General features: G+C 40.8%; 2 protein-coding genes across 6 annotated transcripts in view; one reads left to right on the top strand and one right to left on the bottom strand.

Moving 5' to 3' along the window:
- SPTBN5 (spectrin beta, non-erythrocytic 5) overlaps positions 1-25,403 on the top strand; it is a 397,537-nt gene that overhangs the window by 366,354 nt on the left and 5,780 nt on the right. The window lies entirely within an intron of this gene.
- LOC308594268 (MAX gene-associated protein-like) overlaps positions 3,468-25,403 on the bottom strand; it is a 40,963-nt gene continuing 19,027 nt past the window's right edge. For all 5 annotated transcript variants that reach the window (XM_081207219.1, XM_081207215.1, XM_081207218.1 and 2 more), the window contains exons 10-25: positions 24,818-25,059; positions 23,974-24,117; positions 22,873-22,927; positions 21,142-21,644; positions 19,338-19,635; positions 18,474-19,013; positions 17,395-17,673; positions 14,619-16,633; positions 12,996-13,120; positions 12,507-12,555; positions 11,154-11,339; positions 10,210-10,321; positions 9,695-9,934; positions 9,079-9,249; positions 8,533-8,685; positions 3,468-6,923 (exon numbers count right to left, since the gene is read on the bottom strand). In XM_081207219.1, the coding sequence (XP_081063345.1) occupies positions 5,704-6,923; positions 8,533-8,685; positions 9,079-9,249; positions 9,695-9,934; positions 10,210-10,321; positions 11,154-11,339; positions 12,507-12,555; positions 12,996-13,120; positions 14,619-16,633; positions 17,395-17,673; positions 18,474-19,013; positions 19,338-19,635; positions 21,142-21,644; positions 22,873-22,927; positions 23,974-24,117; positions 24,818-25,059 (6,332 nt within the window). In that variant the 3' untranslated portion in view covers positions 3,468-5,703. The remainder of the gene's footprint in view (positions 6,924-8,532; positions 8,686-9,078; positions 9,250-9,694; positions 9,935-10,209; positions 10,322-11,153; positions 11,340-12,506; positions 12,556-12,995; positions 13,121-14,618; positions 16,634-17,394; positions 17,674-18,473; positions 19,014-19,337; positions 19,636-21,141; positions 21,645-22,872; positions 22,928-23,973; positions 24,118-24,817; positions 25,060-25,403) is intronic.

Genomic DNA, 25,403 nt, shown 5'->3' with positions numbered 1-25,403 from the left:
CAATAAATGACAGAGCTTCTGTGACTGCTGGATAGTTCTTGGTTGTATGCCACCCCTGTCTTTCAAAGGTGAGAGATTCCAGGCACTTACCCAGGGTTCAGTTTCCTTGGAATGAGGGCCAGTGGAGACTGTGGTCTCTTTAGGATATATGGTTTATTTACACATATATACAACCTGAGTCTAAGGCAGAGGGGTTCACGGTGGGAGATTAGCAGCCAAACCTAACAATTGCATTTGCTTGCTAGTTTGCATGAGAAGCAGCTAATGCCACGGAGCTGTATTGCTGATAATCAAATACTCAGACCATAGAAATACAATTGGTAGAGAGGGCTCTGTGTGATGTCATATTCCCCTCCTCTCCTGGAGAGGAAGAAGCATATAAGACCTCCTGTTCCTCTCTCTTCTGTTGATCAGAGTTGTATGCAGACATGCCTCTGCTTGCTCCAGTTTTAGACACTTGCCTGAAGCTGGTTATACTGTAAATAAATCATTTTGGATAATAAAGCAAGTATATCTTAAAGTTGTTGCCTGATTTTTTGTTAAGCGGGGTAAGGAGGAGGAAGCCGGACTTGCAGCTGGACTTGCTCAAAAACAGGGGTTTACAGCCTCATTCCTATGCTTTTAAATTGGCTGCCGATGATGGGTTTTTGAAATTCTGTTCTACCTACACACATGGGGGCCTGGAGGGATAAACTGAATTACTATATCCTCTCCTTTTCATTAAAACCCATCCCACATTAACACCCCAACAGATCTTGCTTCTCCACTAGGCACAGCCTTGGGTTCCAGCGCAAATCAAGCACTGATCTGTATTCAGCTTCTCAGCCTGCTTTATTACTGCTCAGCTCTCACACACAACTCTGACCACTGTCTTTCTAACCACCAGCCAGGCAAGAGGAAAATCCCACCCATTTGCCCTATGGTACACAGCAACTTTGTTGGTTATGCTAATCATGGTGTTTAAGTGGCCAGCTAAGACCACTGTATTGCAACTGTCTAAAGTGACTAGTTGCGACAGCTTGCTCTCATACCTCTATCCCCAGAGATAGTAAAGGTAAAGGGACCCCTGACCATTAGGTCCAGTTGTGACCGACTCCGGGGTTGCGGCGCTCATCTCGCTTTATTGGCCGAGGGAGCCGGAGCGGTACCTATTTATCTACTTGCACTTTGACATGCTTTTGAACTGCTAGGTTGGCAGGAGCTGGGACCAAGCAACGGGAGCTCACCCCGTCGCGGGGATTTGAACTGCCAACCTTCTGATCGTCAAGTCCTAGGCTCTGTGGTTTAACCCACAACGCCACCCGTGTCCCCCCACAGCACCACCCATGTCCCATCCCCAGAGATACAGGAACTCAATAATTAGAAGGGACACAGGGCATGATGCAGACTGACCCAAACCTACAACAATATATAACTGATGCACATTTCAGCTTCTTTTACTGCTTTAACAGTAGAATGTGATAAATTGGATCTGCCACAATTCTGCATTCTGGGAAGTAGGTTGAAGCTCATTTTGTTCATGGTGAAACAGTAGCTTAAGTATTTCACTACAAGCCCATATTGTGAGTCAGTACATCAACCTTCAAAAAGTGGGTTGACTGATAGCATGCTGCCTTACAAGCTGTGTTTATGATGCAGAAGCTCTCTTCTCCCTCCTTCATCTTCCTGCAAGCAAAACAGCAACCCAGATGAATCATTTCAGTGAAATTCCTAGCCTGACTGGCCTACAGGTCACATTCTAGCTCACACCAATGAACAGAGCAACTGATTCTTAGAGACACTTCATGTTACCTCAGGAGAAAGCTGCGTCCATACAAAAGCACTTGAAACCAAGCCCATGATAGCCCTTAATCCACTGTGAGTTTTATACATCCTTCACCACATGAGATTCAGCTTTCAGACCATGATGGGAAATGTCAGAGAAATAGTGCTTCCCAATATTATTTCTTACAAAAATATTAATCACTCTTTCAGTCCTACTTTTGATCCCCCTGCCTTCTGTCCTGCCAGTCCTGATGGGCACCAGTCATGACTGGTGTTAGGACTGAAGCCACACAGGTTGAGCTGCCTTATAGTTAAAGGGCTTGGAATTAAGCCAGAATTATATGAATAGGACCTGCAAAACTGAAATCCCTATAAAATGAGCAGATCCCTTGCAAACTCTGAGGTAGCCCAATGGTATCCGTATGCAAAGGGGATTAGACTAGTTGATCTGTATGCCTCATTTACAAACATTTAATGCCCAAAGCTGTTTGTGTGTGTTGAGCAACGGAGAACAGATATAGTGCGTTGATATGGACTGCACGCCAATCTAAAGCAATTGGCATCACCTGGTGGCAGACTTTGAGAACAATGTGGACAATTTTCAGCCCTTGCAACCCTCACTCCAGCAGAGGTTTATGTTATGACGCTCACTGGGTCACCTTGGGTCAGTTATTCTCTCATCACCAATCCACTCCACATGGCTGTTGTGAGAATAAAGCAGGGAGGGGAATCATGTATGCTGCCTAAGGTTCATGGGAGGTAGATTGGGGTAAAGATTAGATGTTCATGGTTGTTAGTCAACTGCATCTTTCTAATGCTGCTAATGAATATATTTATAGAATCATGTCTAAATAATAAATAGCAAAACGAAGGGGCTTTCTCTTAAATTGAAAATGTAAGTCAAGTTGGCAATCACTGATTATACAAAAATAAGGGTGACTTCAGAAACTGGCTCCTTCCAGAAACTGGACACTCTTCCAGCAGCACAACCACTCCAAGTTGTCTTAGAGCAGTGGTGGCCAAACTTGGCCCTCCAGCTGTTCTGGGACTACAATTCCCATAATCCCTGACCACAGGTCATGTTAGCTAGGGATGATGGGAGTTGTAGTCCAAAACAGCTGGAGGGCCAAGTTTGGCCACCACTGTCTTAGAGGTTCCATGCTGCAGTCATTGCCTTGTTAAGTTCTGTATAAGTGAGGCTATCAACCAGAACTCTCTCTTTTTTTATTATAAGATATTTATTAAGATTTTAAAGTATTACAAAATAAAAAGGAAAAAAGGAAAAAAAAATAAAAATAAAAAAATGGTTAAAATCAACTCCATCTTTCCATTGCTTATTTTTCATTAGCTTATTTCCCGGACCTCCTCACACCTCCCTTTTTTGTATTCCAATTCGGTTTGTTGGTTCAGCAAATCCCTACCCTCTTTGTTTATCCTAGTCTTTAATTTTAAAATATTATGACATTAAGTTTTTACCTAAATAATCCATTTTTCATATTCCCTTATAATATTACAGCTGAAAACCGCTTAATTTCTATCCAACATCAGTCTAACATTCATCAATTTTACAATATTTCTGTAGATAGTCTTTAAATTTCTTCCAATCTTCTTCCACTGACTCTTCTCCCTGTGTGATGTAACTTGTACCCAATAAAACATTTTTCATATGCCTTCTTTCAGAGAAATAATGGTTCATGGCCAGCTTTTAGCTGAAGACTATTTATTTTAATATTACACATTCTCCATTTTATAGTTACTGAGATAGGCTCTGTGGTTAAATGTTTACAAAAATACCAGTTTTGGGAAAAATTCAGAAAAAGAGAGAATGTACAGTAAAAATGAAATCTGGCATTTCTTTATACTTTTTTTAAAAAAAACATTTCAGCCTATTTACAGATGTATTAAAAGTCAAATATCCAGAAATCTTGGTCAAATGAAAATGTGCCCATTTCATTTCAGGGCTTCAGTTGTTCTCTCGATTACAAAACACTCTCTATGAAATTCATAATCTTGAAATATTATTTACAAAAATCCCCATACATAATTTTCTAGACTATAGTTGAAACAAAACTCATAGAACTGTTTTAGGATGTACTTGGATTTGCCTTGGGGCCAAACACATATATGGAGGATGAGAGGAAAGAGATAATTATAAGAAAGGTATTCAGTACTTTGAAGATCCTTGCTGATTACTTACACAGAGTTTTCCCTCTAATTCTTCGATGCCTATTGTTAAATTACAATGCATACATACAGTCCCTCCAAACCAGCCGTTTTGTCAAAAAGTAAGATGTCTTTAGTGGTATATTTTTCTGTCAGACCCCTATCTGGATTTTTAAAATAGCTTGATACAAATAGATGGTAGCCAAAAAGGGCTGAGGGAAGAAGCAGAAAAATTGAGGGAAAAGTGCCCCAATGAGAAGTGGAGTTTCTAGCATACTGGTGGTGTCAGTGCAGACAAAATGGGAAATTAGCCAACTGAACTAATTTTGATCTCTAACACAGAAGTGCTGGAATAGATTTTAACCAAGCAGGTTAGGATTACCATGCTAAGTTCCCTTCCAAATCCTAAGGCAGTGAATGAACATCATGAAGCATGCAAGAAATGAGAACTTACAAAAAGACTGAAGACTACAGAAGATACTGAATTGCTTCCTCCATTACATTGACATCCTCATCAAAAACTTTTACTTTGTAGAATAACAAAGCAAAGCAAATGTAAAGCACATTGCTAAGGCTACATTTCAAAGTGAAGGTCTGGCATGGAGGGAGAGCATGTCTTAACCATTTCTCATTTTGTATCCTCTATCTTACCCCAAGCTGCTTTTAGCCCCATTAAGAAAAATATATTAATATCTGTATCTTTTCCTAGTGCAGGTAAAAGCATTTGGCTGCAATTTTCTGTGAAAAACTGAACCAGGCAAGAGAATAAATCCTGGTTTCCCTGTGCTATTTTTTTTACTTTAAATTGGGAGTTTCAGTGGCTACACAGTACATCTAATCAACATCATGAAAAATAATAATGAAACTACCCATCAAGTCCAACCCAATATACCTAACCTACACACAGATGGAGAGTGGGAGGGGCTTAATGTATAGTGCAGGAGACTTTCCTGTATGAGCAAACTGGACCTTGTGTACTACTTTCAGCATGTATGCAGAAGACTGCCTATTGCCAGCTGGTTGAGCCTGGAGATAGGAGCTTCAAATATGAGTAAATCACAACAGGGAGTGGGAAGCCTTAATACTTTCTGCCAGGATAGCTGGAACACAGATCTACATTGCTTTGTACAATTATTCAAGACAAGAAAAATGCAGCAATTTTCAGATTTAACAGTGATTGACCTGTTCAGAGCACTCAGACGCCACGTTAGTTCTCAAAATTTCTTATTTACAATCATTAGAAATAATCATTAACTTTTTGATATATATGAAATGTCATTATTTTATGTATTTACAAAAAAAGCCTGTGTACAAAAATATACGATCATTTTATAGTATGAAATCCTTTCACATTCACTAGGTTAAAAGCGAAGCCCCCAAACTATTCAATTTATAGATATTAGAGGAAAAAATACATCTTGTGCCTCAAATGCTTGTATGAGGCCCTTGAGTAATATGTTAAGATATATGTATATAAGCTATTCACAGTCCTGAATAATTTTTCTGAAATGCTAAAAATGTTTGAAAATATCTCAAATGGATGCTTTCTGTGAAAAGGGCATAATTTATCTGACTAGTCTCTTACTCTTGATTGAATGTCATCTTTTACCAATCAAGTTCAAACACCTAGCCTCATATATTACATGCACGCTGGCACATGCAACCTAAGAATCTAGATGTTGGAGATGTGTCATAATTGAAGTTCTGATTAACTATGAAAGCCTCTGAAAAATCAAACATTATTACCAAAAAGCACCTGAAGGTAAAGCCACAATACTATTTTGATTCTGCAGCCTCAGGTGCTAAAGTGAGTGTTTCATTACCGTCCTGACTTGGACTAGTCACTGGCTGTGCAGTTTTTATCTCTTTTGAAGCAACGGGTGCCAATGAAGGCATCACCTTAGTATTCTGTCCCTCTGATTCTAATGGAAAGTTAGCAGCTTTTAATCCAAGTGGTGCCAGTTTGGGCATAGGCCTCCATGCCATGTCAGCTTTGCCACCTTCCAGGTTAGTTTTCATCTGCAGAATGGGAGGTGACACACTTCTTGTCTTTGCCACAGATTGCTCAGTTTTTCCACTTCCACAACTATTTGCCGCCGAGTGATCAGGATTTGGGTCCTTTACTTCAGATCCTAACATGATTTTTAAAGCATCAGAATCAGACGAAGGATTTCCCGAGTTCTTGTTGCCATCAGGTAGATCATCATCAGCCAAGTGAAGCAAAAGAGGAGTTATGGAATCACTGCTCTCTTGAACTATAGAAAGGTCCTTAAAGCTCCCACTCATGGCACCAAATGGAAAAGGAGAGCCTTCTGCAGTAGTTGATTGCCTGCGACTTTCCATATCCCCTAGAGAAAAGCCAGAGCTCAGGGAGTTGGGGAGTTCTGATATGTCTGAAGCATCGTCATTCAACTGCTGATTGAGAAATGCAATTTCATTCAGCAGGGAGGTGAGGGTTTCATCTGTGTCATCAGTCTCCTCTATGCCCATTAAGTCACTTGCATCCAGTGCTGGTTCATGTATTGCAGAGGCTACTTTTTGCAGCTCCATTTCTATCCCAGAGTCATTGGGTTCATTAATTTGCAGCTTTTGAAATGAAGATTCTTTTGATTTTTGTCCATCACTTCCCTTGTTCATCTGTTTTAACCTTGCCTGATTTCCGGCTAACTCTTCAGATTTTGTTGCAAATGGTTCTGGGGATGCCTTCAAACTAGAGATGTTTGTTATTTGTGAAAAATTCTCTTTTCGCTTAAGAGAATCATGTACTGCTCCAGTAGTGCCTCTCCCTTTTACAGAAGAAGGTTCTGCTTTTTCTGGTGACCGAAGATCAGTAGTTTTATGTGATACTACCTGCAAGGAAGACTCAGGTGTCTGGGAATCAGTATCCAAGGTTACATCAGGATTCTTATTTGCATCCAGGTTTAAATTTGTATCTTCCTCAGTAGCCAGTGATGTCACATTTACTATTCTTGGCATCATGAATGAGTCTTCACTTTCTGTAAGCCAGAACAAAGAAAGGCCTGTTAGAATACTGGAGACAGGATTTGTCCTAAACGGCTTCTCCAAGTGTAAACCACTTATCACTTCAACAGATCTCCTTCCTTGTTAGCCTCTACCTGTTCGGGCCTTATTAACATACCCTGAAGTTGGGGGGGGGGGGATTGCCCCAATCCGCATCACTTCACAGTTATTTATAATAAACCTCATTTGCCATTTTGTTGACTACCCATTTTGTTGGCGTTTGAAAAACAGGGGGTCAGCAGTACTTAGCTAATTGGGAACCACTGCTCTAGATTATTTATGAAGTTAAAAAAACCAAAGTATTACTTGGGGGATCCCAAGATTTCCCTTCTCCGTAAAAACTATCCATTTATTTCTACTCTATGCCGCCTGCTCTTTAAGCAGTTGCTGATTCAGAAGAGGACTACCCTCTTTCCATAACCCTGATAACCAATACTCTTGAAGAACTCCAACAGCTGGGCGAGGCAGGACTTCCTTTTGCAGAAGTAATAAAAAACATTCTCCTTCAGCAGGAATCAGGGTGGCAGAAATCAGTGGCCTGAGGGTCACTTTCACCTTTGGCCACCCGCTGTCCTTGAATGCAAGACTCATGTATGTGCAGTGTCCCCTCAAAAGAGTGGTTTGCATCCCTTTCAGGGTGAGGGGCTGGGTGTGTGTCTACTTTATTTCTCCTTTTTCTTTTTACAGTCCCAATCAGTGGACTGGCATGTGGACAAAAAGTAGAGCAGGGGGAAGAACAAATTAGGACCCTGGACTGGGGTAAGGAAGTCCTGTAAAAAAAGGTATTTAATAATAATTTCCACTATTTTAAGCTGAGCAGATGTTAAGCTAACTGGTGTGTCATTTCACAGAGTCTTCACTGAACCCATTTAAAAAGCTGTGTTACATCAGCTACTTTCTAATTCTCCAGTGCAGAAGTCAATTTCAGGAACAATCTTCTGCTGCCTGTATCATTTCTGGGGCAATTCACACTATGGAAACCTTGGGGCCACTGACAACAACTAATCATAGGTCCAGGCATACATGCCTCATCCTCAGAGGTGCTGGATGCCAGTTGTTCATAAGGTAATCTTTATACTGCCAAATACACCCCTGCCCCAGCACTGTACATGTGAATATAATGAAGTTTTTGTTACTGCAGCCACATTTTAAAGCAGCAAAGGCCACATTTGCATGGGAACACCTGTGAGACTGGAGACATACACTATGCTATGAACTTCTTTAGCTACAGTGATCGCAGATGTTGTGAGTCTTGTGGGCAGTGCTGGAAAAGTCTGAACTGTACATTTTTGGCAAGAAAGGACTGTTGAGGTGAGACAGTAATATTTATTACATCCTGATAGGCTTATGTAGTTGTTCACATTTCTCTTGAGTAGCCAGTCATTTTTGTGATCATTCTATGCTTCTTTTAAAGGTTTTTTATGTTGCTGTACACTGCCCTGATCTTTTGAAAGAGGGTAGTATATAAATATTTTTATAAATCAATTAAATACAATAGGGAGAAAGAGGAAGCCGGTAAGTTATTGCAGTTAGAATTCATTTTTTCAGTGCCAGAAATTTAGTAAGAAACTAATGCAAGTATACCTGAAGTGAGCTCTGGAGCTGTTTCTGCAACTGGAGTGAGTGAGTTACTGGTTACAGCAGACAAGGTAATGGGAACTGTGGAGTTCGGAAGGATACCTTTCACTTCCACTGGTACTGCTGAGCCTGGCAACTGAATCATCACAGAAGCAATACCTTATATTAAGCGAGAAACAGTGAGTTAACGTTCACTCGTACTATCAAGGAAAAAAATATTAAGCAGAGTAGCTATTATGGTAAACACATGGTTTCAGATGAACATTTTGTTTCATCTCATCTAGTAACAGGTACTATCCACAAGATTCCTTGTACTATTTCTATATCAATATCTCCTTGATATTCCTTCAGCAAAAATCAATTATCTACTTCTCTAAGGAATAGATACAGAAATAAATATTACATTTTTTAAAATATCAAGACTGGAAATTGGAAGAGACAACATAAGAGAAATATTTTTCACTTTTTATGAAGTATGCTTGCTTTAAAAAGTTCCATTCAGAAATAGTCACGCATCCAGCTTTAATTTTTCAGTCATTTTGTGACCCTTACCTGGCTGTCCTGTCCCATTACTGCTGTCAGCCTCTGATTTGAGTTCAGTTTGCAGGAGTGTGGAAGGGAAGGCAGCAACTTGTCCTGGCACCAAGGGACTCTTGAATGCAAGCACCTGGCCATTCGCTGTCATTACTAGGCTAGCATTTGTTAATGTCATGGGTATGTCCCCTACAAGGAAGTCAAAAGAAAGATGTGTGAAGATAAGAGTGTAAAAAGTGAAGCAGCGTTATATATATCAATATTTACTTCACCAATCAACCTCATGGCATTCAAAAATGTAACCCACTGTTACCAATACAAAAAACATTAACAACACACAGCAAGTTTTAAGCAGTAAATGTGAAAACAAATTAATTTAGCAGAAAATATTAAAATAAGATGGCAGTAACAAAGTACTGTCTTACACAGGCTGAACTATATACTAGAGGTATGTGAGAATCACATGTTTTCTATTGGTAAGTCTCCTTACTTTTGTTTTAATTAAAAAAAAACTTGGACTATGCATAATATAGCAGGCTACGTGAGACTTGCAGATACAATGCTTCCAAGAATACCCTTTTGCTTAGATTCCCATTTGTGTGATATTCAACTAATCAATGTTCACTTAGCTTACCTGTGACACAGCTTCCTTTCCTGGAAAGTATCAATGGTTTTGTATGCTTGCTGGACAAGGCTGCTGGTTTCATCTCTTTAAAGAGAGAAGAGGGGCTGTTTTCCACTGAGGGCTTAGCAGTCTCCAGAGTTTCAACCACATCCATAGGTTCTGCTTGCTGCTGCTTCTTTTGTGCTTCTACCGCTTTCTGTTTTGCATAAATGTATTCTAGCTTCTTCAAGACTACTTCCTGTGTCTTGCCTACAGAGGAAAGGAGTAGTCAAGTTCTCCCTCATATCTAGCATACTTCCCGAAATTAAACATGCAGTGTTTCATAGCACAAAATTTACACAACATTACTTGACAAACCTAGACAACTTTACAGCTCTTGGGGTTTAATTTCCATGGAGTAAAAAACTTCAGCAACTTAGTACCTTTCATGTATTTGAAATAGTAGCTCTTGGAACAATCCCAGGATCCCCATATCCCAGAGGCTCTCTTCAGGTTTTACGGCTTTCTCTTTAATGTCAACTCACCTGAAAGGGCAGATACTTTACGAATCAAGGTGTCCTGCTTGCGCATCAACAAGTTTTTCTGACCCAAGAGTTTGTCTGCTTGATCTGTTAGCCCCTGTATCTCTTCCAAGGCCTGAAAAAGGACCAAGGACCCACTTTTAGATTCCAGTAGAATATACCTAAAAGTAAATAAAGGCAGCTTCTCTTTCTTCCTACTTATGTGGAAGAGAGATTTGTGAAAAGTTAAACAAAAAAACTGCAAACTGCTTCTGCTACATTCTGAAGATAGATCTCCTGAGAGCGTTTTAGAGGAAAAAGCAGCACTCTACAAAGAAAGCAAGCCAAATACCAGGCAAAAACAGAGTGTGAATGATAAACTGCAGTTGTTTTGCTTTTGTTTTTACCAAAGGTGCTATGAAAAAGAATTGATGAGACACAAAATAGGCACTTAAGAGGTTTTCAATTGCTATTCACATGTCTTTTGAGTTTCCAGTATGTAATGCAGAGATGAAATGCTCAGTTGATTAATCCATTTGATTAATCAATTAAAACCTTTTCATAAACTAAAAATGTGTCTCTACTTAATTGGGAAGATCTTTTGAAAAGTAATAGCTTGACAAGCAATTCTTAAATATCCCTGTGAACTGCCCTCTTAGAAAAGGGACCACTCCCTTCTCTCACGCAGAGGATGGGATGCCTTTTTTTAATATAGTTACTTCCATGAGACATATAAGCATTAAAAATTCAAACAAAGCATTTTATCTTTGGAATGACTGTTCTTGCTCAAAAATCCAATTTATGCTGATTTATACCACTAACAAATCAATTAAGCAATCAAAGATTCTTTAGTCAGGTTATTGCCATGATAGTAAGTTGATGAATAGTAACTGCAGAAATGTCCATCTCTTTTTCTGTCAACATGCAACATTGTCCTGCTGCCTCCCTCCAAGCTATAAAATACCAACCTGTTTCAGGATGAAACATTTGGAAACCTTGGGGACCATCTGCAATCCTAAAGTAGCCTTAAGTTTTTCAAAGAGTCTCCTCATTTCCTTACGACGGCGACGTTCATTTGCTGTGTGTGTTTCCCGGTAATTCGAAAAGGTTTCTTCCTCATTCTTCGGTTTTTTGTTTGGCAATTCAGGTTGTGGCTGAAAAGCAAAAAGACAGCTCCTCTTGGGAACAGTGCAAAACATATAGACATGCAGCCCAAACAGTGACTCGTACATGTATAACTTTAAGTCCTGGTCCAGCATTTCAACAAAACTGAACGGAACTTTTAAAAGGTGGAGCTTAAGGAGGTATCTGACTCTGGAGATGCTGCATGGGAAATGAGTGAGCCATGAATGAAGCGCAGCAAAAGCGACTGATTCTCAATTAAAACAATGAGTGTTACCAAACCTAGGCACAACAACATGTGCGAGGAATGCCCTCAGCGGTGGTGATCACAAGTAAAGTCCAAAGTATATAACAATGGAAGAGCATGAGCAACCTACCTGAGCCAATGATTCACTAAAACTAACTATTAAAACTGGAACAGAAACACCAGCAGGCAGAAAAACCCAAAATAAAGGAAAAATCTCTAGGTGTTAGAAACGAAATACAGTGGACACTCGGGTTGCGAACGTGATCTGTGCGGGATGCACGTTCACAACCCGCAGTGTTCGCAACCTGCGTCTGCACATGCGCAGGTTGCAACTCGGCGCTTCTAAGCATGTGCAAAGTGTGATTTAGCACTTCTGCGCATGCGTGACTGCCAAAACCCGGAAGTAACCCGTTCCGGAATTTCCGGGTTTTGGTGGTCCACAACCCGAAAAAACGCAACCTGAAGCAGCTGTAACCCGAGGTATGACTGTACGTTTTTAAATATTGAATTTCTTGCACTTGGATTTCCCCCCCACCTTTTCCTCTCTTCTCTACTGACCCAGGGAACAGCAATGAGTGCAATGGAGAAGCACATAGCAATGCAGACCCTTGGAACCTTCATTTTCTTGTTCTGGGTATCTCATAGCCAAGCTGGCTACCTATAGCTTGAGAGCAGAACTAGATGCTGTTAACAATGGCACCCCCATACAGAGCTCTCCTGTTTCCCCCTGCTTTTCGACATTCATACTCCGTCTCACTGGAGGAGAAACACTGGTAAGTCTTACTAAGTATTATGGAGGTGGAGCGGAGCATGACACAGGATTTGCATATTGCATACTAAACAGCGGCACATCTTGCTCCACCCTTAAGAGACACTAAAAAATAAACTGGTGCATCTTTGGCAACATGTATTACAGAGAAGAAGAAAAACAAGTAAACAGACGTGTGTCTACCTTGGGAGTCTTGGCAATCTTCTGACTAGAATGGTCATGCACAGAGTTCCTGCAAGACAAAAATGGATGTCATTTTGGTTGTGCGGTTTCCAGTCTGGTTTATCTTAAGACACATGGATGCCCCTGTCCCTCAGAGGAGCAATTCTTTGGCACAAAGGACTCACTGCTTGTCCTGGGTCCCTACGAAGGATCATCTTCCCCCCCCCCTTCAGAATGGCACCCAAAACCCTCATTCTCCATGGCAGTGTGGTGCAGCTATAATGTCTCTGAAGGTCTCCAGGTCAACTACCTTGGCCTCAAGGAAACAATCTTGTTTCCTGATCCACCATGTCTTCTGTGGCAGTGGGGTGCTGAATGGGGCCCCAAGCCTCTTCCTACAAAGAGGTCTCATTAGCGCCTAGGTCAAGTGGGATCATTACATTTTTAATGATCTAGAACTACATAATTGATGGTAAAAATATTACAATTATTATTATTTTAACTGCTTACAATTGTTTGGATAGTATGACATGGGCAGCTGTAGCTTTCAGCCGAGCAATGTTAATTTGCTCTGTAAGTTCCTCCACAGTCTCAATGTCCACATTCTCCTCTGATCCGTTAGATTCACTTTCACTCTGGAACAAGATTTAAAAGACAATGATCAACTTACAGACAATTCACAGCAAGACATGCTAGTTCTTTTTAAAAAATAAGTACGTAAGAAAAAGCTACATCTTTAAGAAGTGATGATATAATTCACAGCAATTTTTCTATGCAACCACTGCATTGGTAAAATTAAGTATTTTTAACACTAAAGCAGATATAACATTGATATAAAAACAAGTATTGAATCACTGAGGAAGTAAAGAAGAATTCATAAACGTAAAAATATAAGCAAACAATAATCAGTTTAATCTAAAACTTTGTATTGTAACAACTGAAAACATGATAGTTTGTCCTTGCAGTGTTAGGCACAATCTTTTGTTACTACTCTCACGTAACTGTGGAATGCATTTCCATTTTGTAGATATAACAGAAATGTTCCATATTGTAAAAGGAACAGGCAGAGAAAAGAAAACAACTTCATTTTAAATCACAAGTTTTTTTAAATAAACCTGTTAATAAAAATTAAAAATACAAATCATACAAATCATAAGAAAATAAACAAGTTATCCTGAAGCAAAGAAAAGTTAGCAATGGGGGAAGAAGCATGCTGAATCTTGATACCAATTAAAAACCCACATATGTTCAAGGTGTAATAGAAAAATGGGCGGGAAAATGGATTTAAGTCAGTAGTTTTTTTTACAGGTACTATGTAACTTACATAGTTACACATTTTAAATACATTTTGTTACATCATGTACATGGAAGCTCAATACTGTATATCTTATGATCTACATCCTAGATATTACTTTGAGAAGCCAGAGGTCTCATTCATTCATCAAATGATGAATGACCTACTCTTGCAGGTTAGTTCTTTTAAATTGTCAATTTGCCCAGACTTGAAACTTAAGATTAGAAACAATGTCAGTACCCAACTAACTTGTTCCACCAGCACAAGGCTTTCTGACTGTGCAACATAATTTCCCCCTTCACTCACACATGCCCTGTGCCCTCTCTAAATCCATTCTGAAGGACTAAGTGAAAGCCCAGAACATTTTTTTGGGGGGGTGGGGTGGGGAGTTTCTTAGCACTAGAGGATATCAAGATCAGCAACATACTAAAAGGTAAATACCGGTAATAATAATATTTTTAGAATAGCTCTTCTATTGAAACTACTCACTTTGGAAAACAACTCATTATTTTTTGTATAATTGGCCAATAATACAGTTCTGCACTATTTAAATAGTTTCCTCCTTTATAAGGCAGTGATTTATAACCCTAAGTCCACCCCTGCCTTGTAGTTCTCCATTGTTCTTCCTTCCTACTACCTGCTCTGTCCTCATCACAGTTCTTAATGTCTTACCTTTTACTTCTTTTTACCTACTTAATGTCTGTGGCTTTCAAACTTTTACTTACCTTAAAACCAATAAATACATCTGACCACAAACTACTAATCAGGAATAGTACAAAATCATAGGACGCAGGCACAAAATTTTACGACTTGTGCTTCCAATTTAAAGATGTACTCACCAGTGTTTCTACATTCACTATATCTTCACTTTGATAGCCAGATGCTTCGTCGGCCATCTCATCTGCAGAATCATCTGTTTTTTCATCTTTTTCTGTATTATCCATGGTAATATTAATAATGGTAGGCAGCGAATCCTTTCTGTGATAGCTGGTTTTCAGTATATTCTGTTGTTTCTCACATTTAGGAAATTTCTTTACAAACTCATCAGCACCATTTTTATTTTTGTTTTCCAAAGCATCTGAAGGCCTCGATGTTTTGCTCCAACTTTTGCTAATTTGAACAAGGCCATCTTTAACAGTCAAGTTATCTTTCTGAGCACCAGTATCTCTTTTATATGAAAATTCTAGTGCATTATTTACATATTTGCTTCCCAATGTGGTATTTTGGCCATTTGCACTAGTAACCTTATGCTTCCTTCTGACCTCGCCTCTATCCCTCTGTGCTGCCACAGAATGACCCTTTTCCTTCATGTTTTGCCCTAGTAGTTCCTGGTCTTCATTTCCCTGTGGACTCAGATATGATTTAGTTTTTTCCTCCAGTTTTTCTGCACAATTCGTTTGTACCTTGCACTCATCCCAAGGCTTCTGAGATGGTTCAATAATCATTTCCTCATCTGTTTCTAATTGTTTCTGTTCAACTCCTTCTGAATCAGTTGCTGTGCTTTGTGTTTGCTCAGAGTGCGCTTCTTCCTCATTTGAGTTCTTTAGTTGTGCTACTTTCTGCTCGTTTAATGCATCATGTGCAAGGACTGCAGTTTGACTGCAACTCTCAGTAACGCTCTCAGAACTACATGAAACTTCATTTGGGGTGTCTTCAGGATGTTTAACATTAGCCATCACTTTATTTCCCCCAGCCTTTATTTCCTGGCTGATGTAGGAATGGTCCAATGATGCAATCTCAGGCTCAAGGATAGGATCATCACTTGACAATTTTTCTAAGATTTCTGCATCCTTCTCGGCTGTCTCTGAGGTTATAGCATTCTTGTCATGTGTGAGCTTTTCACAACAGGGCTCTAAATGGTTTTCTGGCAACTTATTTTCTTCCTGTCTGGAATCTGACATTGTGACTTCTGACCCCATAGCCTCCACCTCTTGTAAGCATCTTGTCTTTCCTTCTGGCTTAATTGAACTCAACTCATCTTTCTGAGATGTGCTATTTACCTCAACTTGTTTCAAAATGGAATTTGGAACTTTCTTCTGCCCTGGAACCTGAAGCAAGGCAAAACTGCCTGACTGAAGAGCTATTAGATGATCTGCACTATCTGGTGTGCTGCTGGGGTCGCATGTTATTTTAGAATCTGAAGTTGTCTGACTAACTCCCAAAGGAGAAATCCTCATAGTCAAAGTGCCAGCCTGTAAGACAGGAGAAATGACTGGTTCTGTCTGAGCAGCTGAAATAGGAAGTGTGGGCCCAGATCCAATGGCCTGCGACGTCTGGTCTGTAGGTGGGGCCATGGTTGAAGCAGAAGGAGCTTCAGCAGCACAAGACACGGCTGAAGCAGGAGACTTGGATAACCCTGAAGGAGCTTCAGTGGCAGAAGATATGGGTGAAGCAGTAGGGAGCACAGGTAACATTAATGGGGTCTCAGTGGTAGGGGTTCTGGGTAATACAGAAGCTTCTGTGGTACTAAGGGGCATGGTCAAAGCAGGAGGGTCCTCAGCAACAGTGGGCATAGGCAAAATGGAAGGAGTTTCAGCAGCAGGGGGCATAGGCATAATGGAAGGGGCAACAGACGACCCCAAAGGAACCCCAGCAGTAGGGGGCACAGATAACATCAAAGGGGCAGGGATGGTTTGGATTCCAGATAATATAGACGCAGCTGCAGTGGTTGCCGTCTCAGGCAAAACAGACATGGCCTTTGTTGTTGTTGGAGAAACAGACAATACAGGAGGAGTTGCAGACAGAACCGAAGCAGCCAGGGTGGTTGGGATCACTGATGAAACCACAGAGGACTGACACACAGATACCTCAGGAAGCTTAGAAGGGCTTGGCAACCGGATTTCTACAACAGATCCTGTAACGAATTGAGAAATGCTATTAGTAATTCTTGGCACCTAATAACTCATTTTTGTTTGATGAAAGCAAACTGTGCATAGTTTTGAAAGGGGGAAAAACATTTGTTTCGTTTTTGGCTCACTGCTCACGGTTTCTTTCAAAACAAACCATGAGCCTGGGTTCAAACATATGACAATGCTCTTTGGGGAGGAAGGGTGGGATATAAATTTAATAAGTAATAAACTCTGACTTGTTTCCTGGCAGCGCAGCAGCCAGAAATGCATTAGCTATGAGCACCTGCACGTCTTCAATTGGGTTATACCAAAGTTTAGTTTCAACTATGGTTCAACATTATGTACAAACCAGGCTACAGAAGTCATTGGAAGACTTCCTCTTGCCCCCTGTGGACTTGGATGCAACTAGCTACCTTGGTGGTGGGTGATGGCCCTATTATTAGAATACTCTTCTGAGGGAGGCTTGCGTGACACCTACTCTGATGCCTTCAACCCTAGTACTTAATTTTCCTAAGACGTTTATTTTATGCTGCTCTGATTTTACAACTATTGCCGCTGCGATGCATATTTATATCGTATTTGAGATCTGGCCTGGAAGCATTTTATATTAAAAGGCAGCATATGAATTACAATAAATTTTTAAAACTAACTTTAGGCACTGAACAAAAATAAATGCACAATTATAGGAAACTATGCTTCCCCTCCCCCAGTATTTAACTGCTCTCTCTCAGAAAATAAAAAAAATAAGATGTGCAGCATTCTGTACCTGGATTACGTAACATTACGGGTGATAAACTAGGCTGGGGTCCTGCAGGTTGGAACTGGTGCAGCGGAACAAGCTGGATAATCTGCCCATTGGGGTGTCGGTAGAGATTCACACCAGCAGGATTCCTTAGAGGCTGCAAAATCATTCTCTTCCCCTGAGCAACTTGCGTGTTTTGCTGAGGTCGCAATGTAGGAGAACTCTGAGGTACTGGAATCAAAAGCAGCTGTGGTCCCATGCGTTTCTCTGCTCCAGGAGACAATCCTGGAGGGCTTGTAGTACCTGCCATATTAGGAAATAACACTCTTCTTAACAAAGTCCCATTTATACAGCAAGATTTGCAGAGCATTTTTAAAAATACAACAACAAAGAAGAATCTATGTGACCAAAGTTCCATCAGTTCCTACATTCTGCTTCCAGCAGGTATCAGACAGATCATTATGAGGAACTTGCAAGAATAATATGAAAGCAACAGCTTCTGCTGTTTGTTCTAGCAACTAGCATTTAATTCCCCAACTGGAAGCAACTTCCCAAGAGCAAAAGTGGGCTTGAAAGAATACAAACCCATTTCAAACAGTTCTTACCAATTTCCCCCAAGGCATTTCTACACACACACACACACACGTTCATGCCAATACACTAAAGTCCTTTTTCTTCTAAACCAGATATTCTCATACTTTCTACCCACAAGGAAGTCTTTTTGCATCAACTTTGCTGTGCATAAGTTATTTGGCGGACAAGTACTGAACCACTGCACACAGCAAAGGAGAGATATGAAGGTTCTGGAGGAGGAGGGGAACAAAAACAAGGAAAAGTTTGGAAAAGAAACTGCCATCATCTCCGCCCCCCTCCCCGGGGGTCCTTTTATTATTATTTTTTGCAGCTGAAAATTTTGAAATTTTGATCAACACTGAGAAAACTCATGCAAAGCATTTTCTCATTTGAAATGAGTGAAATGCATTTTAAGGCAAGGCTTTATTCACTCAAAAAGTCTGCCAAGCACTTCTGTCTCTCATAACAGACAGACTAAGTGACAGGTGTGTGGACCAGCAAGAACTGGCTCATCAGTAAGGGTACCTTACCTGCTTTTTGATTCGATAAAGGACTTTTGTTAATTCCTGAGAGTCCAGGAGCAATACAGCTAACTGGCGAAGTTGGTGTGGGCACCGAGGTCACAGATGCAGTTGTGGTTAAGATTGTAGATAGAGATGCTGCAGAAACAGGAATACCAACGGTTGATGGGCCTATTTCAGGCAAAGCTACAGTCGCAACTGGCATAGCAATTCCAGGTGATTTTGCTATTTTAACAGGAGCCCTAGTAGCTGTGGCTGACACAGTTCTGTTTTCAGGTTTTCCAACAGCATTTGCTTTGGCAGTGCCAGAAGAGCAGGGAGCTTTGTTACAGGGTGCAGGGCTAGCAGTAGTTCCAGCAAGTGATGACACAGTAATAGCAGGAGGAGTAACTGTAGTTGCCCCAGGGGAGAGTGGCATAGATTTGATATTAAATTTCTGTGGTCCCGTCAGAGGTTGGCTTATTCTAGTTCCAGGGACCTTCTGGTGTAGTGCCCCAACGGCGCTTATAACCAACTGAGACGCCACATTGTGTAGTAAAGGCCGAGCAGCTGAAAAGAAAGGTTTTCAAAGTCAAAACTATTAGCAGTTTTCATCTTTCCATTCCGCAAACTATAACAGCACTCAACCTAGTTTTATGCTAAGGCCTCACTTTTCCAATTAACGCTTACTGGTTACACTGCCTCATTTTCAACATATTGCACCTAATGATATGTATAATGTTGCTGCATGTGGCAAAAAAAAAGTCTCAAAGCATTTTGATGAAGGATATTACAGTATATAAATAAATATGAACACTATACTCTCACATTCCATGCTTTTTATGCTTTACAATTCAGACAATTTACAATACAGAAAATAAGGTTTCAAGTTACCTATCTGCTTCTGTGTTGAGGCATGAGCATTTGGTGATGTTACAGTGGAAGTGGATGTAGTGTTACTGGGAAATGGTGTTTTGGAAATTTCTGTTGTGGGCACTTCAGCTGACTGTGGCTCAGAAGAAGCAAGCTTAGCATCGGACTCTGCCTTGGAGATTGCAGTACTGAGTGTTGATAGGTCAAGCATTGTTGGTCGCAGCCTGCCTGTGATATAAGCAGCAAGTCGATTGGCTGGATGCAATGCTCCCATCTGTCCTAGAAGCAGTTTGGCTTGAGGGTATTTTTTACCATTAACCTGCAATAAAAAGAAATATACAAACACTTGATAACCCTGTCTTTTTTTCTTTTCTTTTTAACAATGCCTGGGATCCAAAGCACTAATTAGGCTCACACAAGGAGCTCTAGCCCAGTTCAGTTCCTTATTCCTCCACCCTCATTTAGATAGTTGACTGCCAATGCCACGATATGTTTGAAATTTTATTCTGTCTTAAAAGGTCACCCAGTAAGTTTAATGGCTGATGAAGATTTAAACTTGGGTTTTCCCAGTCCTGGTCCAACACTCAGTCTAGCCATTACACAGACTCAGAATACAAATTCTATTTACATGTACAAGCAAAGACAACCTAATTTTACGCAAGTTTGCAATCTGTTCAACAGAGCTTACTCCCAATAAAGTAGGAACAGGATTGTAGCCTTGGTCTCCAAAACCCTGAAGTGCTAGATTTCCAGAGAGAGTGGGCTAAAAGGTTCCCAGCTGACCACTCCTCTATCCAGTAGATCAGGAGGATCCAGTGTAATTTGACTTATCACATACCACAGGGTATTTATTTTATACTGAGGGGGACTACTGGCCAATGCCAATGAATGTTATCTAACCAAGTCATACTCAGATTACATCCACTAAAATCAATGGGCTTACATAATTTAAGTCCATTGATCTGAATGGGTTTACTCTGCATATGACTAACAGTGGTTATCACCCGGTATCACTGGAGATAATAATTGGTTTAATTCAGACAGTGGTCCGGTTTGCACATAATGCTAAGCCAAACCATGGCTAAGTGAGAAAGCACTGAGCATATGGGTACTCACAGGAAACATTGTGGTTGCTTTCATCCACCTCTGGTACTGCTATTCAGAGCTATGTCACGGTTTAAATTAGCTTTATGTCTGAACCTGGGCTCATAGGTTGCCTCCCAGAGATAAACTATGAGCAGTAAGGCAAAGAAGAAACTATGTCTACAGCTTGTAGTTTATCTGGAACTAAATGAACCTCAAGCCTCAGTTCAGACTTAATGCCAAGTCAAGCGATGGCTTAGCTCTGGGTACTGGGGCAGCAGCAGGCTTCACGAGGAGCAACACTGGGCTGCCAGAGACTGGGGCAGGAAAGAATTTGTCAGAGGATCCTGTGCAATTCCATGGCATATCTCAGTTTCACCCTCTCCAACATCCTACAACCGGAACTGAAATATTTTCAAACCTGTGCTTATCTCAAACATGGACCCAACCTTTTACTGCCCACTGGGGATATGCCAGAATGACAAGATACTCTGGACAGCTGGCCTTGGGGTTCTGTTGCTGCCTTCTGGCCAGGGAGTCAGGGCATTGGGGCTTAGAGCCTCCTCTTTCTCCTCTAGTTATAAGATTGGGAGACTGCCCTCCTAGCCCCACAGGAAAGGCCTATGCCCTGCTAGCTGTATTTCTCCACTCAATGAGCAAAAGATACACAAGAAAAAAAGCTGGCTGGTGTCCTAAAAATAACACATTAAAAAATCATCAAAGCATAAGAAACGCAACCCACCTGAATCAAAGATGAGGAATTCAAATCAGATTTGCATGTGTAAGCAATCAGCTTTCCAGCAGGAGAAAGTCCAGCATAAAAAGGTAATCCTTTCTTCCTCCTCTCCCGTAACATGCCAGCTGTTAAGAATGTGAATTTTTCTGTCTTTTTGCATGGTGACAATCTATTATCAGAAGCCTCCAAAACAGAAATATGAGCCTTTTCATCCTTGTTTTGACTGGATAGCATGGAGATTTTCACCCGGGAGGAAAAGACAGGAGCGTTCTTCTCATCCCACGTTTTGGTTTCAGATTCTAGATCAATAACAAAATTTCCTACTTTAAGGGACTTGGGCATCTTACTCTTGACATGTTGTGACAGGGTGTTCAAGATCTCATTGCGATCTTCCTCCCAGTTGCAATCAGAAACAATCTCAATTAGTTTGGTTGTTCCACCTCGTGTAGTATGATGTACATATGAAGTTGATGGATCCCCAGCACTACAGGAAAACCACCAGGTTTTATCTGGGGAAAAATGGAAACAGGTTTCTGTAGTGTTGCAGCAGCAGAGGAAACCAAGCAAATTAAAGACTTGGGCAACATTTCCTAATTAACAATGCCTAATTAGTCCCCATGTCTAAGAAGTGGGCCCTGTTCTCCACCCCTTGTTCTCAATGAAATATTTCTATCTGCCAGAAAGGTACAGTGGTTACATTATCATTTCTTACCAAGTTGCAACACTATCAGTTTCAAAGGTAGGATGGCCAAAAATGTATCAAAGGGCTGGGGAACCTTTTGCAGTCCTGGGGCCACATTCCTCTGTATGGTATCTTGCAGGGGCCACATTCCAGTCCTGAGCAATGTCAGAGGCAAAAGTGGGCTGAGCAATGGATGTGACTCAAAACCTTTGCACACTAGGCTACATTTTAGCTATGCAAGTCACAGATTTCTACATATATCTTTCCAATCTTGGCAAGCAAGAGACATCACCACAGTTCAAGGATATGTGGGGGCAGCGAGGGAAGGATGTTTCTGTATGTCTTTGTGTGTATAACTGTAAGTAATCAAGAGTGCTTGGGTCAATCTCCTGAGATGTGGCACAACCAGTAGCATTTTAACATAGGCAAAACAAACGACTAAGCCCATCTTTCTCAAACAATAGAAACTTGAACTACTCTTCTGAATTCACTTAGGTATACCCCTCCACTACAAATGCTTGTTCCACAAGCTGTCCTGGGAACACCAATAGGTGTTAAAGTACAGGAAATGAATTATATAAGCATGCAGAGACCCTGAGCATAATTGATTGTAAGCATTCCACTGCTGTGAAAAAAAATCTATGGTCATAATCTAACAATGACATTAGAAAAGAATGTGATAGCCTAACACAGCACATGGGGAAACATTCAAAGACAGCAGCAGCTCTTCCCTGCTTCTCTTCTTCCTAGGTTAATGGGAATGTGGTCATCCCCTTATAACATTATGGATAAATTGGGGGAGGTGGGTTAACCACCCAGTTCCCTTACTGGAACACTTTCCAGCCCTCTGTTATCCCACTGCAAGGCTGCCATGCCTGTTTATTTGAAAAAGCAGGGGTAGGTTCAATTGTCAACTGGCCAAAAGGAAGGCTTAATGTATCTCATTGTCACCTCCCTCCTCAGAATGTCTACGAGTCCCACACTCATCACCTATCCTGAAAGACCTACTCCAGAATTTGGGAATCTGGGGACAAAGTTCATGTTTTTAATTTTACCTCCGGGCTCTTTATCATCTTCCAAATCAAGTGGCTGGGGCTCAGGATCATGCTCCTGGGAAAAAGATTTAAAAGAAGAGGAAAAGATAAGACGGGTGGGGGATCACATTTCCAATAATAATATATATTTAAATACAGAGTTCAAACCCCGGAAACAAATGATGAGAAATATGGCAGTTGTGCAAAGTTTTTCATCATATAATAGTTCACAAAGAGTAGAATACCAGGCATGGCTGGACCCCATTTTTTGCCATATGACTACGATATATGGATGCCTGGGAGTATGGGCAGAGAATGTTATAATGTTTCTTGCCAGCTAAACTCTAAAAATACCCACCCCATCCCCTCCCATCCCCTTGTGGCTGATAATAGCTCCAGAGGGTAATCTCCCTTTAGTCTCAATACCAGCCATTTTGTAGGCAGGGAAGTGAATGCACCTTCCTCAGGAAAATAGAGGGAAGAAAAATGTTAAACCTCTCCCAGCATTCTGCAATAGCAATGAAAACCCTATCTTCTATTCATTGTTCTACAGCAGGGGTCAGCACACTTTTTCAGCAGGGGGCCAGTCCACGGTCCCTCAGACCTTGTGGGGGGCCAGACTATATTTTGGGGGGAAAGGGAAAAAAACGAATTCCAATGCCCCACAAATAACCCAGAGAAGCATTTTAAATAAAAGGACACATTCTACTCATGTAAAAACACACTGATGCCTGGAGTGTCCGCAGGCTGGATTTAGAAGGTGATTGGACCAGATCTGGCCCCCGGGCCTTAGTTTGCCTACCCATGTTCTACAGCATAGTTTTTATTTATTTCTTAACTCTATATATTGCCCTTCCTACCCAAGGAGCTCAGGGCAACAACCAAATCTGTGATAAAATATTTACACATATTTAAAACATTCAAAGCATCTAAAAACTTTTAAAATAATAAACCCAGTAAAACATTTATAGATTTATGAACAGATCATGGGTCTGGTTAGGCTTTAAACAGAAAAGGTTTTCTGCAGGTGTCTAAAACAGTATAATGAAGGTGTCTGTCTGATGTCATTATTTTTTACTCAGAGTGCATTAATAAAGGAAATATGAGGGCACAACATTTTACCTTTTCAATGTGTTTTTCAGAATTCCAAGGGCACGTCTGTTGCTGCTTTTTCTCCTGTTTTTTACGATCATATATCCGAACACGAGCACAAGTCATCATGCTTTCAAAATATATATAGACAGGGTCCTTATCCTCTTCTCGAATCTATAAACCAACATAAATGGACATAAATGGAAAAGCCTCACTGTTCCACCATTCCCTTTATCCACTTTTATCACCAAATAACCTAGACAAAATGCCAAAGGGAGCAGCTAGATAAAGATTATGGCAGAATCCAGCTGGTCCTCTTAGTGATGGTGCTCCAGCAGATGTCCAATAACAAAAGGATGGAGGTGATTTCCTGCCAATTCCTCCTCCCACTGTAGCTCCTAATGCGCCCCAACAACTGTTCTGGGGGGCTGCAGGGAGGAAATAAGTATAACCTTCCTCCCTTTGTCCATTAGCAGATGCCTCCATCTGTTCAAAACCCCTTGCACAAGGGTACTAAGTGGATACAACCATATAATGCTTCTGAGAAAATGTGCAAGGAATTAAACTTATAGGACAGACAGTTAAGTATATTTCACATACTTTATCTGCTGGATAAAAAGGGCTCTCTCTAGATCAGAGTTTCCCAAACTTGGGTCTCCAGTTGCTTTTGGGCTACAACTCTCATCATCCCTAGCTAGCAGGATACTGTTAATTCTTCACTTTCCATTCCCCCATGTTACCAGTTCGGTACACTCCCAGTATGTTGGTTCACGTTCCCATATTAGAATTAAAGAACAAATGTCTTGGGTTGCCTTTGCCATAAACAAGTGGACTACTCCTGATTCACCTTCAAAATCTCATTTCTTTTGCTTACCACTGGATTGGGTCTAGGCGCATAAACTCGTGCTGATTTGACTCCACTGGTAGCAGGTTTGCCTTCACCAGCTGCAGGTTTGCCATTGGATGTTAAGACCTCTGGGACAGGCGGCATAGATTTTGCTGGTTCAATAGTTGATGGTGTTGGGATGTAAACTGGTTCTGGATCCATTTCTCCATCTACTTTAACCCACAGTGGAAAGTTCTTAACAGGCTTTTCTGGCTCTGTACCACATATAGCTAGTAGAAAGATTTAATAATTTATTGTCTGGCAAAGAACACCTACTCTAATATAAAAATATCACACAAGCATTATCCAATGAGAAAGATGACCTATTTTTTTATATTATGGAGAAAGAGCTCCAAGCTTGAGTAATTTATATGCCCCTGGGTGAAAGGGAAGTTTAGGGCAGAGACAGAGAGATACACACAAAACCTCCTGGTCCTATGCATGTTATCGCAGATGCAAGCCCCCTTGTGCTAAATAGGTCTTACTCCCAGGTAAGTATGTAAAGGATAGCAGCCTGTCCCATTAATGCCAAATGAGGCCGCTGATTAACATGCTCCACTAGTTTCAATAAAAT

This window comes from Podarcis bocagei (assembly GCF_964188305.1).
Source record: "Podarcis bocagei genome assembly, chromosome: 1".
In the NCBI taxonomy this organism is placed as follows: Eukaryota; Metazoa; Chordata; class Lepidosauria; order Squamata; family Lacertidae; genus Podarcis; species Podarcis bocagei.
The sequence above is the reverse complement of the archived record's forward strand: the minus strand, read 5'-3'. Positions and strand labels throughout refer to the sequence as shown.